This window comes from Lycium barbarum, chromosome 4 (genome assembly GCF_019175385.1).
Source record: "Lycium barbarum isolate Lr01 chromosome 4, ASM1917538v2, whole genome shotgun sequence".
NCBI classification, from domain to species: domain Eukaryota; kingdom Viridiplantae; phylum Streptophyta; class Magnoliopsida; order Solanales; family Solanaceae; genus Lycium; species Lycium barbarum.
The window spans coordinates 135,562,205-135,577,618 of NC_083340.1; the positions used below are offsets into that span (position 1 = coordinate 135,562,205).

The 15,414-nt window shown below is 36.0% G+C and overlaps 1 protein-coding gene across 1 annotated transcript; it reads right to left on the reverse strand.

The window, feature by feature from the left end:
* Positions 1–9,137: 9,137 nt before the first annotated feature.
* On the reverse strand, positions 9,138–10,471 carry LOC132638652 (early nodulin-like protein 4). The gene is made up of 2 exons (XM_060355462.1): positions 10,153–10,471; positions 9,138–9,642 (listed from the first exon to the last, which is right to left on the reverse strand). The coding sequence occupies exons 1-2, from the start codon at positions 10,328–10,330 to the stop codon at positions 9,263–9,265; spliced, it is 558 nt and encodes a 185-aa protein (XP_060211445.1). The 5' UTR covers positions 10,331–10,471; the 3' UTR covers positions 9,138–9,262.
* Positions 10,472–15,414: the final 4,943 nt, after the last annotated feature.

Sequence of the window (15,414 nt, forward strand, 5' to 3'; positions counted from 1 at the left end):
AAAGAACCACGACTTGAATCATGAGAGATAATTTTGAAAGAAAACAATCTCAAATATCCAAATACATTTTAGTCGCACTAAGTTTTCTCCAAAGTGCCACCTGTCGCCCTTCTTAATTAATTGCAAGTTTAACTAACAATGGTTTAGCCTAACAAGAGGGTTAATCTTTTAAAAATAAAATTAAAAAAGGCTTCACCTTATATAGGCAAAGCACATGGCTTTTTCAAAACCTTCATAAAGGCGAAGAACTCGCAAGTCGCAACACAACACACGACCCTTTTTCACTTAACATATGCTATGTTTTTTAGATCCTTAAGGCTTAAACCGCCCGACGTCCACAAAATCTTTCTACATACATTCTGTTAGGATATATACTATTAACCATGTGTTTGGATATAGTATTTATTATAGAACAATTATTTATTCAATTTTTAATAAAGAGTTAATAGATCATGTCTAGTATGTGTGTCGTTTACTTATATAGTAGATGATTTAGTGTATAGAGTTTAGCTTATACACGGAAGATTAAATCATCAGTTCTTATAAATATAAAGTTTATGTTCATAATCTAAGATGGAAATTGGACAAAGCCAGCGGTATGATTGTAGCACAAGATTAAATATAATGTATCTTCATTATGGGAATGGTATAGTTCCGTCTTCTTGTTCTAGCACATTTTGTATGTATTGAACAGACCAAGTAAAGATAAGTGTTTTTGTCCTGAATATATAAAACAAATTCTCTAGTTCATTAAATGTACTTATACTCTTAATCTTGATATAATTATTACGATCAATGTGATTTGTTCATTATTTTGATTTATTAAAAGGTACGACTCAATTGTCGGTCTATGTATTCCTGGTACATTGGCTAATGACAAAATATATTTATGAAATAATAATTAGTTGTTAGAATCCATGTCTCGACTTTGAGATTGATGATGCCCCTTTATGGATGCTTATAAGTTTTCATGTGAAAACCTTGCAGGTGGATTTTGTATCCGTCACATGAAATAAGTTAAGCGGAAGTATAAAGGATCTAATTAGTCAATGAATTAAATTGTCAGTAATTTAATTGAATTAATTGGTATCTGTAATCTTAACATGGAGAGTTAAATAAGATTTAATGAAGTTGAACTGAGGAGTGCAATTATGATATTTTAGTGGAATAATTCTTAATTTATTATGGTAGGATTAGTTCAGCTATTTCGAATTAATTCCATAATAGGAAGCCTCGTTAATTAAATTATGTGGTTCCTGTTGTGCCTGAATAATTAGGAATTAAATGGAATCTGATTTCATGGTGGAAAAGGAAGACCTAGCAGGTTTGGGAAAGGAAAACCCTGAGACCTGTGGCTATATAAAGAGTCTTATTCCATAAGAAGTGGACGAAGATTTTTCATAAGTTACTACACATTCTTCCATGGAAATTCACCCACACGAATTTTGTAGATTTCGATTTTATTTGGGTTACACAATAGAAGACAGTGGATGATGCAGACTGAATGAAGTAAATACAAAACAGAGGAAAAACTAAAAAGAAAGCTACAACTAATTAGCCAACTACTGCTAGGGTATATTTTCATAGATGAGGCAATTACAAATGGGAACATTACAATATATAGCATCCCTAAAACCCTAGCTGACTCACCATTTCCCTTTAAGAGATAAGGTAGTACAGTACTATTTGCTTCCCTTTAAGAGATAAGGTAGTACAGTACTATTTGCTGGAAAGAGATAAAGGACTAGATAGGGACCCTTCCTAAATGTTAGGGTCTAGTGTTAAAATAAAAAGAACTCTTTAATTAAAACCTAAGGGACTTAATTGAACATACGACTTAACTATTTTTTTAAATAACTTAACCGCCACGTCCAAACTCGCAAGCCTGAGGTACAATTACTGAAACATCGATTTCTTCTTCTTTCTTCTCTCCCACCTCAATCTGCATCATTTCTCCCTCCTTAAAAACTTCCTTGTCCTCAAGGAATAATGAAGGAAACCTTGTTCTGACCACATGATAATCCTCCCAGGTAGATTGCTCCTTGGGCATGTCCTTCCACTGAATTAGAAGTTGTGCTATAGTCTTGTTTCCCTTTTTGATCATCCTTCTTTCTAAGATTTTCTGAGGCTCGACACAATAAGGACTAGCAAGATCAATAATAGGAGGGTGGGTGAATTGAGCTGGAACTTCATAGCACATTTTCAGTTGAGAAACATGGAAAGTTGGATGGATAGCCACATGATGGGGGAGTAATAGTTTGTAAGCGACTGGTCCCACCTTCTGAATAACTTGATAAGGGCCATCGAACTTGGTTGATAGCTTGGTGAAGGGTTGGTTGGATAAGGTTGATTGCCTGTAGGGCTATATTTTTAGGTAAGCCTAATCACCTATTTGTAATTGTCTGTCACTTCTTCCTTTATTAGCCAGAGATCGCATCCTCTGTTGTGCCCTATGCAAATGGAACCTGAGAAGTTGACCCTTGAATTCCCTAGTAATCAAACTTCTATCAACCTCCTCATCTATAGCATCACCAGCTATGTAAGGCAAATGGAGTGGTGGTGGCTGTCCATACAAGGCTTCATAAGGAGTTGTTTGGATTGCAGAATGGTAGGTAGTGTTGTACCACCATTCTGCCATAGGCAAATAGAGAGACCAGTCTGTTTGACTGTCTGAACAATAACACCTCAAGTAAGTTTCAAGAGTTCTGTTTAGCACTTCAGTCTGCCCATCTGTTTGTGGATGGTATGCAGTTGAAGTGCTCAGTGTTACTCCATGTGCTGAGAAGAGCTCTTGCCAGAATTTACTTAGAAAAACTGGATCCCTGTCACTTACAATATTTTCTGGCGTTCCATGGAGTTTAAAAACCTGACCTAGAAATTCTTGAGCCACAGTAACAGCTGTATAAGAATGACTCAGAGCTATGAAATGTCCACTCTTGGTCAACCTATCCACTACCACCATGATAGTAGTTTTCCCTTTGGAATTAGGCAAACCATCTATGAAGTCTATGCTGATATTGGACCAGGCAGAAGCTGGAATTATGAGAGGTTGCATAAGTCCTGGTGAAGCTGCAGCATCATACTTGCTTCTTTGGCATATAGAACAACTCCTAACATAGTGGTTGACATCATCCCTCAACTTTTTCCAATAAAATAAAGTGGTTAGCCTCCTATAAGTGTTTTCCATCCCAGAATGACCACCACTAGGACTGTTGTGCCATATTTGCATAATGTCTTGTCTCAGTTGACCATCAATGCCCACCACTAACTTGCCATACCTCCTGAGTTGTTGGTTATTGTAGGTGAATCCTTTTAGATCCTCATCCTGTTCCTGAATTTTCTGAATCACATCCTTCAGTTCAACATCAACTTCCCAAGTTGCTTGAATCCTTTGAAAGAGATTAGATCTTGTAGGAATGACAGATAACAAGAATAAACAAGCAGTTGGTACTCTTGAAAGAGAGTCAGCAGCCTTGTTTTCTCTTCCCTTCTTGTACTCAATATGGAAATCAAACTGCATAAGTTTGGCTATCCATTTCATTTGAGTGCCAGTGTGCAATTTCTGTTCCAGTAAAAACTTAAGGGCCTTCTGGTCTGTTCTTACCACAAAATGCCTTCCTAAGAGGTATTGAGCCCATTTGGTCACTGCTAAGACCAAGGCAAGTAACTCCTTATCATATACTGAAAGTCCTTGATGCCTTAGGGACAACCCTTTACTGAGATATGCAAGTGGATGACCTTCTTGCATTAATACTGCTCCTACCCCAATATCGCAAGCATCAGTCTCAACTACAAATTGTAGAGTACTGTTAGGTAAGCTCAACACAGGTGCACTAACCAAAGATCTTTTAAGTTGTTGAAAAGCAATTGATGCCTTATCACTCCACATAAACCCTTCCTTCTTGAGCAAATAAGTGAGGGGCTTGATTATCAACCCATATCTCCTAATAAATCTCCTATAGTAGCTTGCTAGCCCCAGAAAACCTCTCAACTCTTTCACAGACTTAGGAACTGGCCATTCTTGCACAACAACAATTTTCTTAGGATCTGTAAATACTCCCTCTACAAAAATAAAATGTCCAAGGTACTCCACCTTAGATGTACCAAATGAGCACTTGCTCTTTTTGACTAACAGTTTGTGTTGAATTAATAAAATAAAAGTGATCCTCAGAAGTTGTAGACGTTTTTCCCTGTTCTTGATATAGATTAAGATATCATCAAAGAAAACTAAAATGAATTTCCTAAGATGATCCTTAAAATCATGATTCATAAGGCCTTGAAAACTTGATGGTGCATTTGTGAGGCCAAATGGCATCACCAGGTACTCATAGTGGCCCGAGTGGGTTCTAAATGCAGTCTTTTGGACATCATCTTGAGCCATTCTTATTTGATGATAACCAGACCTCAAGTCCAGCTTAGTGTATATTTTTTATCCTCCCAGTTCATCCAACAGCTCCTCTATAATTGGAATTGGAAATTTATCTTTGATAGTGAGTTTGTTAAGGGCCCTGTAGTCAACACACAACCTCCATGACCCATCTTTTTTGCCCACCAAGACCACAGGAGAAGCATAAGGACTGCAGCTAGGTTGGACTATGCTTTGATCAAGCATTTCCTGAATAAGCTACTCAATAATGTCTTTCTGTCTTGATGAGTATCTGTATGGTCTAGTGTTTACTGGATTGCTTTCCTTCTGTAATGGGATTCTATGGTCAAATATACCTCTGGAAGGAGGAAGTTGCTTAGGATCTCCAACCAGCATCTGAAACTCCTCAACTATGGACAAAATCTGAGGATGAATTTCACTTGGTTCCTCAGCTGGTGAATCTTCAGTAGGCAACACCCTGATCATGAATAGTTGACCCCTGTTTTGAGTCATTTTATCCAATCCCTTGGCATTAACTATTGTTGTATCTCCCTTGATTCCCTTTAGTTCTACTTTCTGCCCTTGGTACATAAAAGCTAAAGTTAGCCTTTGGAAGTTGAATTGGAGATCACCAAGTGGTAACAACCACTGTACCCCAAGGATGATGTCACAAGACCTTAGAGGTAACAGTAAGAAGTCATCCACAAAGGTGACTCCTTGCATCATCCAATAAAGATCCTTGCACAATTCATGGGTCTGTCTATCCCCTCCATCTGCAACATTGATGGATTGTGGTCTTACTATTTGAACCTCAAGTCCCAACTGCTTGGCCACTTCATCATCAATGAAGTTGTGTGTGCTCTTTGGGTCAATCAAGATGTTGAGCGATCTCTGTTCATTGTAACCAATCACCCTCAAGGTATGGAATCCTGAAATTCCATTCAATGCACGAATGGATATTTCACATTTCTCCCCTCATGTTTCCTCTTCTATCTCCACTACGTCTTGCCCCTCCTGTATTGTTTCATCCATTGGTCCTTCATCCTCACATACTTCCAGTAAGTAAAGCTGTTTAGAAGTATTACACCTATGTCCAGGAACAAACTTTTCATCACAGAAAAAACAAAGACCCTTCTGTCTTTTCTCACTCATTTCAGCTGGTGTAAGCCTTCTGGTGTTTGGTCTATTAAGGTTAGCAGTCTGATCTCTTCTTGGATGTTGAGATTCCCTTCTGTTAACACCTCCTCTACCGTTAGATCCAAAGATAGAACCTCTATTCTGACCAGAATCGCCACTATATAATGATGCTTTTGTCAACTTGAGTTGTGCATTCACTTGGGATTCTGTGTTTCTAGCTATTTGATAGGCTTGAGGTAAAGAATAAGGCCTATGATTCTTTACGGTGAACCCTATTTCTGGTTTCAAAACCAGTGATAAAAGCACTAATAGCATACTCAGGAAGAATAACCAGCCTTGTCATGATTCTATCAAATTCTTTTTGATAATCTTCCACCATCCCATGTTGTTTAACTAACTTTAACTCAGCCATGGGGTCTGCATATTCAGCCCCAAATCTGTCTAGTAATGCATAGACATATTCTTCCCAAGGAGGATAAGGAAGATGAGGTCGACTTCTCATATAAGTTAAGTGCCACTCAATGGCTATGTCATTAAAATGGATAGAAGCTATTTTTACCCTTTCATGATAATATACTTCATCTAGGGAAAAGAATTGCTCTACCTTACAGAGCCAAGCTCTCAAGTTGGAGCCATTAAAACGTGGAAACTCCATTTTTGTTATCCTTGAGAAGGTTTGGCCACCTTTGTTTTGAACTGCTTGATGGTTTGAGCCTGTGTTGACCACAGTTCTTTGTGCCCCTGTTGAAGTTTGTCCAGTCTGAAGTCCACCTGAAGTGGGAGCTGCTAGAGTTTGCTCAGTCTGTTACTCTCCATTTATAGGAGCTTGTTGAGGGAATTGCTCCAAAGTTGCAGGATATTGAGGTACTGAGTTCACCCCAAATGGATATCCTGTTGGAGAGTAGTGAGGTATGGTATTTCTTCCTGCTGTATTAGGTACCCAAGCTGCTGGATTACCAGAAGGAGTGTAGGTTTCTCCCCCACTATCAAGAACTTCAATGCTTTTTCCTCTGTCAAATCTTCTCACTTCATCTATGGATTCCTTCAGCTCAGCAAAAGCTTTTTCATGTTGATTCTCGATTTAAGTTTGTCTAACAGTGAAGTTGGGAATCTCCACTGTCATCCTCTCAAACATCGATTTCAGCTCATTCATATCAGCAGCCATTTAATCCCTCACAGAGCTCAAGAACTTGCTCTGATACCAAATGATGCAGACTGAATGAAGTAAATACAAAACAGAGGAAAAACTAAAAAGAAAGCTACAACTAATTAGCTAACTACTGCTAGGGTATATTTTCATAGATGAGGCAATTACAAATGGGAACATTACAATATATAGCATCCCTAAAACCCTAGCTGACTCATCATTTCCCTTTAAGAGATAAGATAGTACAGTACTATTTGCTTCCCTTTAAGAGATAAGGTAGTACGATACTATTTGCTGGAAAGAGATAAAGGACTAGACAGGGACCTTCCTAAATGTTAGGGTCTAGTGTGAAAATAAAAGAACTCTTTAATTAAAACCTAGGGGACTTAATTGAACATACGACTTAACTATTCTTTTAACTAACTTAACCGCCACGTCCAACCTCGCAAGCCTGAGGTACAATTACTGAAACATCGATTTCTTCTTCTTTCTTCTCTCCCACCTCAATCTACATCAGTGGAACTGAAGGATAAACGCGTGGATGGTTTTTGCTCGTGCTTGAAGGCTAAATTCGAGGTTACATTCACACTTGCATTTACGATTCAAGAGATAAGTATCAATTTTATGTTTGATTAATATCTTGATTATGTGTTGTCTTTATTACAAGCAAGTTCGATCTGGCTATTTGCTTCCGCTGCGTATGCCTGATTTCCATCACATTCAAAAAATTAAATTATTTTTAGTTTGTTGAAAGACCAAGCCTCTTTAGTTTTTGTCATCATATATCATTTTCACTCGTTATAGATGAAGTTAATACCTCGCATAGTGTATGAGACGGTTACATTCATGAAAATATCATTTAAATGATTACATCTCTAAACACAAACCCGTCAAATACGTACGTCAAACATTAATGCGATTGTGGTAAGCATATAAAATACATTAAAGACCAATAATTTTCGTAATACTAAGATAATTGAAATTTAAAAATGTCATAGACATATTTCTATTTTACTGTTAGTGTGGCTCGACATTTGGTAAGACTACATTTTCACTTTTTTTTTTTTTTTTACTACAAAGCGGAATACACAAAGGAAGTTTGCAGAGTTTTTTTTTTTGGGGTGGGGGGGGGGGGGGTTAATAGCCTGTTTGGCCAAACTTATTTTTCCCCCAAAAGTACTTATTTTTTCAATAAGTGCTTATTTAAAAAAAATGAGGTGTTTGACCAAGCTTTTGGGAGAAAAAAAGTGTTTTTAGGGAGTAGCAGAAGCAATTTTTCAGAAGCTAAAAAAATAGCTTTTGCCTAAAAGCGCTTTTTTGAAAAGTACTTTTGAGAAAAATACACATAGAAGTACTTTTTAAAAGTTTGGTCAAACACTAATTACTGCTCAAAAGTACTTTTTAAAAGCTTGGCCAAACACTAATTACTGCTCAAAAGTACTTTTTAAATTAATTGACCAAATACAAACTGCTTTTAACAAAAAATACTTTTTTAAAAAGTAATTTTGAAAAAAACATTTTTTAAAATAAGTTATTTTTAGAAATTTGGTCAAACAGGCTATAAGCCTAGGTGGAAATGCTAGATAATCGTGCGGAAGCAATACAAACGTTTTACTTTTAAAGTAAACCCGATTTTGAAAGGTTTTTGTGGAGCTCTTACGTGCATTATGAGCTACGGAATAATTTAAGTTGACTTAATTTAAACAACCTACAAATAAAGCACCATGAATACCAGTAGTGAGAAGTTAATTCCTTTTATTATAGATTATGAAATTATTAATCAAGAAAAATAGTAGTAAAAGTTTTTTGGGAAACTTTTCTTTAGTGATACTTGTTTGAAAAAAAAATTCAAAATTTTCTTTCTTCCAGTATTTTGCTTTTCTTAACATTTTCTTGAAACAAACGCCACCAATCTCATACAAACAAAAAAAAAAAAAATCATTATTAACCGCGAGTCCCTGACGACTAGCACTAGAAGAAAGTATAGAAATGACAATAAAAATTTTTATATTTGGCAACAATTTAGTTTTGTTGTTGGCAAATGATTTTTTTGTTACCAAAGAATTTAATTTTGTTGCCATAGTATTGATTATTGTTGCAAAAAGTACTTTTGGCAACAAAATAAAAAAGTTGTTGCACGTTGTTGCAATAACAGCCGTTAGGAAAAGTTCATGCAACAAAATATTTTTTTTGTTGCCAAAAGTACTTTTTGCAACAATAATCAATCTATGGTTACAAAAAAAAAAAAATTGTCACATATATTTTTTCTTGTAGTGTAATATTGTCCATGAAAAAATCGTTCTAAAAATTATGGTCGGATAGATAGGATTTTTCCAATCTTAACCAGAACTATTGAGCACGAGCTTTGTAAATGAAAAAGTTCTGGTAGAGAGGGATTCCATCTTCAATGGGTATTACATGGTACAATTTTGGATTATCTGTGGCCCCAAAACAAATATGGAACACAAGTTAGAACCCAAAAAAATGAAAAATCAACAAAGCTGCATCAATATACCATTTTTGTTCGATCAATTTCCATTAAATCAAAGGAGGAAGAACAAAAAAGTACATTTCACTGAAAGAATTAACATAACAAAAACGAACTGAAAAAATTAAACTAAGATACAAAAATAAGTTGCTATTATCAAACTAATAAAGCCCCAATAAAAACCACTTAGAGCACCAATAAACCCTGTTGCACCCGACTTAGTCGGAGTCGGAGCAGGTGAAATTGGGCCAATGGATTCAGTAGGTGTTGGGCTTGAGGCTATGTGGGCTTTGTGATTTGGTGACAACACAACAATATGGAGCTTTTGACCCTTTTCACAATTATCTTCATGTCCACTAATAAAATAAAATGGACCTGATCCTTCAAACTTGAATTTTGAATCACCATGTTTTAGTTCACGAATTGGCTTGTCATTGTTGCACTTGGTGTAATCATCTTTGTCAACTAAAAGAACTGAATCTGACCCCCTTTTATACTTGAAAACTGCAAAAAAAAATAAAAAAAATCATTAAATATAAACACAGACAAAAAAAAAAATCATAGTTTTCGAGTCAAGAATTTTGACAAAGAGATCTTTTTATAAAATAAAAGTAACAATGTTCCGCGTTGAATTCAAACCATCAATCTAAAACAATTTTTTAGCCACATTTGCCCTTACTCTAACAGTTTCCTTTGTGTCCAGGTCCACCGACTGATGCAGAATTTTACCAAGAGAGTTCAACATTTATTATATGCACATTAAAATATTTACTTTACATATATTTACAGTGGGATTTTCGGACAAAAGGCTATGGATGAACCACTTCCACCCCTCTAGCACAACCCCCATCAAGGAGTTCCAAGAATATATACGTCTGCGCGCGCGTGTGAAAATTATTTATACGATATAATTCAGACGAAGGAAATTAGTAGCTAGATATATAAACAATTCTTCTTCTTTTTTTCTCTCTGTTCTTTTCGGTAAAGGAAGAACAAAAAGAGGAGAGAATTTACCGATGGTGTCATTGACTTGAAAGCGATTTCGTTCAGCCCAATGACGGTAAGATTCAGAAGGATTTAAAACCCAGCCACTTTTGCCACCAGCATAGAATGTATAAGCTTCACATGATGACCCCATAATAAACCCCAAAAAAATTATAAAGAAATAGCTTTGAGACAACAAAGACTCCATGAATAATAATGAAATTTAGAAGACAAAAGAAGAAAATTGCAAACAATGAAGAGAATGATGTGGTTTAATGAGTGGGAGATTAGCAGGTATTTATTGAGACAAATGTAAGAAATTACCGTTGTTTTGCATTGTAGTATATGGAAAGGCGTAGCTGGTAATTTTTGTGTGTGTGTGTGTGTTAATTGCTCATAAATTGGCTTTTATTGATTAATGAACGGTATTGTATTTTCAGAAAAACGTTTACATCTGGCAAAAATGATTACACATCTGGCCGTTTATGGAGATTTAAATTACATATAATCTGAAATTCAAAGATTCATGCAAGTTGCATGACATTGAATTGATTATAGTAAGTTATTTAGTTTTTTAGATGTTTCCGGATTAAGATTAAACTATAGACATTATCTGTTATCGCTGGTTGTCTTATCTTATTCTCAGAAAAAAAGCATTTTTTTTAGAAGAAATATAAATATTTTTGGCTTGTCAGAAACTTGACCAAACAGACTATTAATCTAATGGTAGTGCTCACTGCTCAAAAGTTAAACCCATTCCATAATAGCAGTATAAGTTTAAGTTTTATAGTGCACATATAAGAAATTTGTCTATCATCAGGTCACTTTTCATGCAGGGGCGGATCCCGGATTTTCACTTAGGGAGTTCGAAAAAATAACAAAAGCTAAATATAAAATATAATGTTGTTGACTGGAATCGAACCTAGGACGCTAGAGACAATTTTAAACACCCTAGACCATTTGAGCTAACTTTTTACATCTATTCAAGGTGTCTAAAAGTTAATATATGTACATAAACATAGAAAATCTACCTTATATATACACTATAAGTTTTTGCTGAGGGTGTTTGGGTGAATACCCTCGAATCATATAAATCCGCTCCTGTTTACATGTAGTAGTAGGTAAGTGGTAACATGTCTAATGTTCAAGATTACAAATTTTATATTTTAAGGAGACTTGCCTATAAATATTCTTTAGGTAACGTGATAGTATAAAAAATTTCTAAGAGTAATAGCGATTATGTATATCTTAATGTCGGCATGTTAGAAGGTATTTTTAGGAGTGAAGCTTGGATACAATAGGATGAACCAGCGGCGGAAAAGCATAAATCGAAGGGTCGTTAGTTTAACATTATCCGCAAATTTATACTATGTACATATAAAAAAATAAACTATATACTTAGATCAAATAAAAAATTACTTCTATAAATAAATATAATGTTGAACAGCGTGTACAAAATTCCTGGATTCGATCGCCATTGGGACTAACATATGGAGCATGAAGCATCAATGAGTGGCATCAGTTCAATTCATGAACTGTGATTTAACTCGTGCATCAATCAGTATACGTAGGATGGACTCGTTTGAGCTGAAAATAAGTTAATACCGATTATACTATGGAAACTATAACACGGGGATTAATTTTTAACAAAATTATTTTGGTCATGTTTGTTTGGTTGAAGTTGTGGAATGAATAATCCAACTTAAAATTTAACATTGTTTTTATATATATAATGTTTGGTTCCACTTTTCATTTTTTACATAAAAGTTTAGCATTATCATAAAAATAAGGAAATTAGCAATACGTGAATTAAACTATCAAATGACAAAAAAAAAAAAAAAAAAAAACTTTATGTAGACCAAATATTTTATTTTGTTAAGAAACTAAAAATATATTTTGCCTCACTCCACGCATAACAGGAGCTTAGTGCACCAGACTGCCCTTTTATATTTTAACACAAACATTATATAAGTAATTTTAGTACAATAAATTAAAAGTCTAATAATAAATAATTCCTGCATTATAATTCTCATATTACAATCTCTATATTACTTGTTCTTGCATTACAAAATTTGTATTACGAATCATACATTGCAATCCTTGCATTACTAATTTTGTCGATAACTTGCTTCTAAACCAAACAACTCCATAGTGACAATACTTTTTTAGGTAGATATTTGGTTTATTAGATTAAAACCGAATGTACTGAGTATAATATAAAATATATATTTGATTTTACAATAAGAAACTTGGATATCAAAACGAAATCGTTGATCTTGTAAAGGTTGAATGAAAATAATATGAATTTCACACAAACATGTGATTTGAGATTTTATTTTCAAATTATATAGAAGTAATTCATCATTATTATTTGGTTAGGATCAATCTAAATCAACCCATCATATCATGTATATATGAGTTAACATGTCAACTATTAAACAACTTATTAGAAATACAAGACAACTGTTATGTCCCGTATTTTTATACATTGGGACAACCCGGATTAACTATGATAAGTTAGGGCCAAGACCATTCCGGGACTTGAAGTCGAGACTTTTGACCTTCGATTTTATTTTGAGACATAAGTTGTTCATGAAATTGTTGGCATGGAACAATTAGGAAAAGTTGGGATCAAAAGTCACAAATTTTGAAGTTGAAAATCATGCAAGAAGTCCCACACTTTGTGGCCAATTTTAAATGGTCCAACACTTGTGTGGGCCATGGACACTTGGAGAGTTAGTATGGGAACTTAAAAGATGACTTCTAAGTCATCTTCTCTCATTCCATACTTAGCAAGAAAATCAAGAAGTTGAAGAACTTCAACACCAAACTTTCGGCCAAGCCAAGAGAAAACCAAATCCAATTTGAGCCATTCCAAAATTATTTCTTTGGTGCAAATCCACTAATTGAAGGTCCCTAAGTAACGTGGAAGTGTTGTTGGAGCGATCAAGCCATCCGTTTAGTAGATCGCAAACTCTAGGCAAAGTGTGGAGTTGGAGAAGAAAGGTAAGATTTGGTCTTGTTTATGTGTTGTGAATGTTGTATGCATGTTGTAGTATGCTAAAATGAATGAAAATCATGAGATAGGGTATGTTGGAAGTGGGTTGTGTGCTTGGTGTGTTAGCCGTATGAGGTGTGTGTATGCTGTGTGGTGTTGAGGTGATGAATTAATTCTATGTAGCATGTTTGATTGTTGTAGGGTGAAGAAATAAATGAGAACCATTTAAATGTGTATGTGGGTATGTGGCCGTGTGTAGCCTCCCATGTGTGGCAAATGATGAATTAATATCGCTTAGTGTTTTAGTTGCTGTCGTTATGAATTCTAGTTTGGAAATGAGTGTTTAATGACTCAAGATTGATGTTGAAATTGTATGGGCTGGTTTGGGGGTTATTGTGCGTTTGATGTAAGTTGTACATTTATGAGAATGCTATCGTTATAGTGTGGATTGTTGATACAAATCATGATTTGAAAATGAGGAGTGTGTTGTAGTGGAGTTCTCGGGTTTGGGGACTGTTTTCGGGTAAATTGGAACAATTGTTGGATTGTGGGAAATATTATGTAAATTGTTTAACATGTCCTTGAATATTGTTGGTATGGGTTCGGGTTGGAAATTGAATGTATGAGCGATAATATGGCTTGAATGTAAGCCGTCGAATTGGATATTATGAATGTTGTCGAATGATGTGAAAGAGAGTTGTTAATGTTATATTATCTTTCGGATTGGTCATTGGGGTTGCTAGGTTGATTATTGTTGTTGTTGTTGTTGTTGATTCTGGCCGAGTTAAATTCTCGGGGTTGGCCTATTTACAGGGGAAATGCTGCCCAAATTACTGTAGAATTAAGTGTTAGTTTGGAATAAATTGCCTAGTGTCGATAGCTAATGTGTAATACTCGTTGACGTATTTGTAGACCTTGGGGAGCCCGAGGCGTAGGTTGGATTAGCTTGAGTTGAGTTAGCTTGGAGTGCGTACGAGGTATGTAAAGCTCAACCTTCTTTCTTTTGGCATGTCTTAGTTATAAATAGGCTATGTCACGAGCCTCGAGGAAATTCTAAATCCGCAATCCGAGTATGTTATGATCTCTATATATATTCCCTGGCATTCGTATGTTTGATGTGATGAAATATGAACCCTTATGTTTTCGAAATAACTGATTTCCAAATGTTTCACAAAAAGTTTTGTTTTAAAGAATTCCGAAACTATGAACGCCGTAACTTTCACAGAAAGGCTCGGATTGCTTCGATATCTTCGTAAGAGTTTGTATGGCGTATGATGAGTATGTTCTCCATAGGCGGGCCCGGCTCGGGTCGATACCCGTCCGTGGGTCCCGCGACTTTCCTTTATGTAACTCGAAGGACTTTTGAAAGAATGTAGTATGACTATTATCTCGATTTTCAAAGTACGGTCATTTTACTTATAATTGAGTCCATGATAATGATTTTATGCATATGGTTACTCATGACTCTGCTCGTGCGTTCTGTTATATCTTTCGCCGGTTCCCGGGCCGGTTCTGTTGTCGTGCGCCCTTTGATATATTCCGGTGTTATGCTGTGTTGATGGTTCACCGAGCCACTCGCTAGAGGGCCGAGTTCCACTTATATTTGGCGTTATGCTGTGTATGGGGTTATGCTGTGTTATGATGTGTGACGGGAATACGAAGATTTGAAACCTTCTGGTGTTATGCTGTGTTATGGCGCCATCGACGGGCGGGCGACCAGATTCTCTATGCCCTATGCATGACTTATAATTTGAGAGTAAACATTTTGATATTTTGGGTTTGCACTTATGTTCTGAACTTCTATTTCGTTTATGCCTCAGATTTGTTTTCTGTATCTTCTGCTTTGCATACTCAGTACATATTTCGTACTGACCCCCTTTCTTCGGGGGGCTGCGTTTCATGCCCGCAGGTGTAGACGCACAGTTTGGTGATCCAGCCGTTTAGGATACCCTCTTCTGCTGTTTGGAGTGCTCCTCTTATTCCGGAGCCTACATTTGGTATATATCTTCGTTCGTTGCATTTGTATGTATTTGTTCAGGGGTACGGCGGGGCCCTGTCCCGCCATATGATTCGGTCTGTCTGTTTAGAGGTCTGTAGACGTATATGTGGGTTTTGTGCCTACTTCTGTACGGGTGTGTTTGTATGATCCCACTTGCCATGGCAGCCTTGTCAGCGTGCGTTTGTATATGTTTTGGGCCGTTGTGCCATTTGATAGCCTTGTCGGCTTCTGATATATATGTACATATATGGTTGTGTTTGAAATGTGTCTGAGGCAGCGTGTGATATTTGTGCCC

What these genes read in the sequence shown, in the direction of transcription:
- LOC132638652 (XM_060355462.1), bottom strand. Translation starts at nt 10,330, where the DNA reads ATGGAGTCTTTGTTGTCTCAAAGCTATTTCTTTATAATTTTTTTGGGG. An exon ending in TCAAGTCAATGACACCATCG is followed by an intron (nt 9,643 to 10,152) that starts GTAAATTCTCTC and finishes TTTTTTTTGCAG; the next exon opens with TTTTCAAGTATAAAAGGGGG.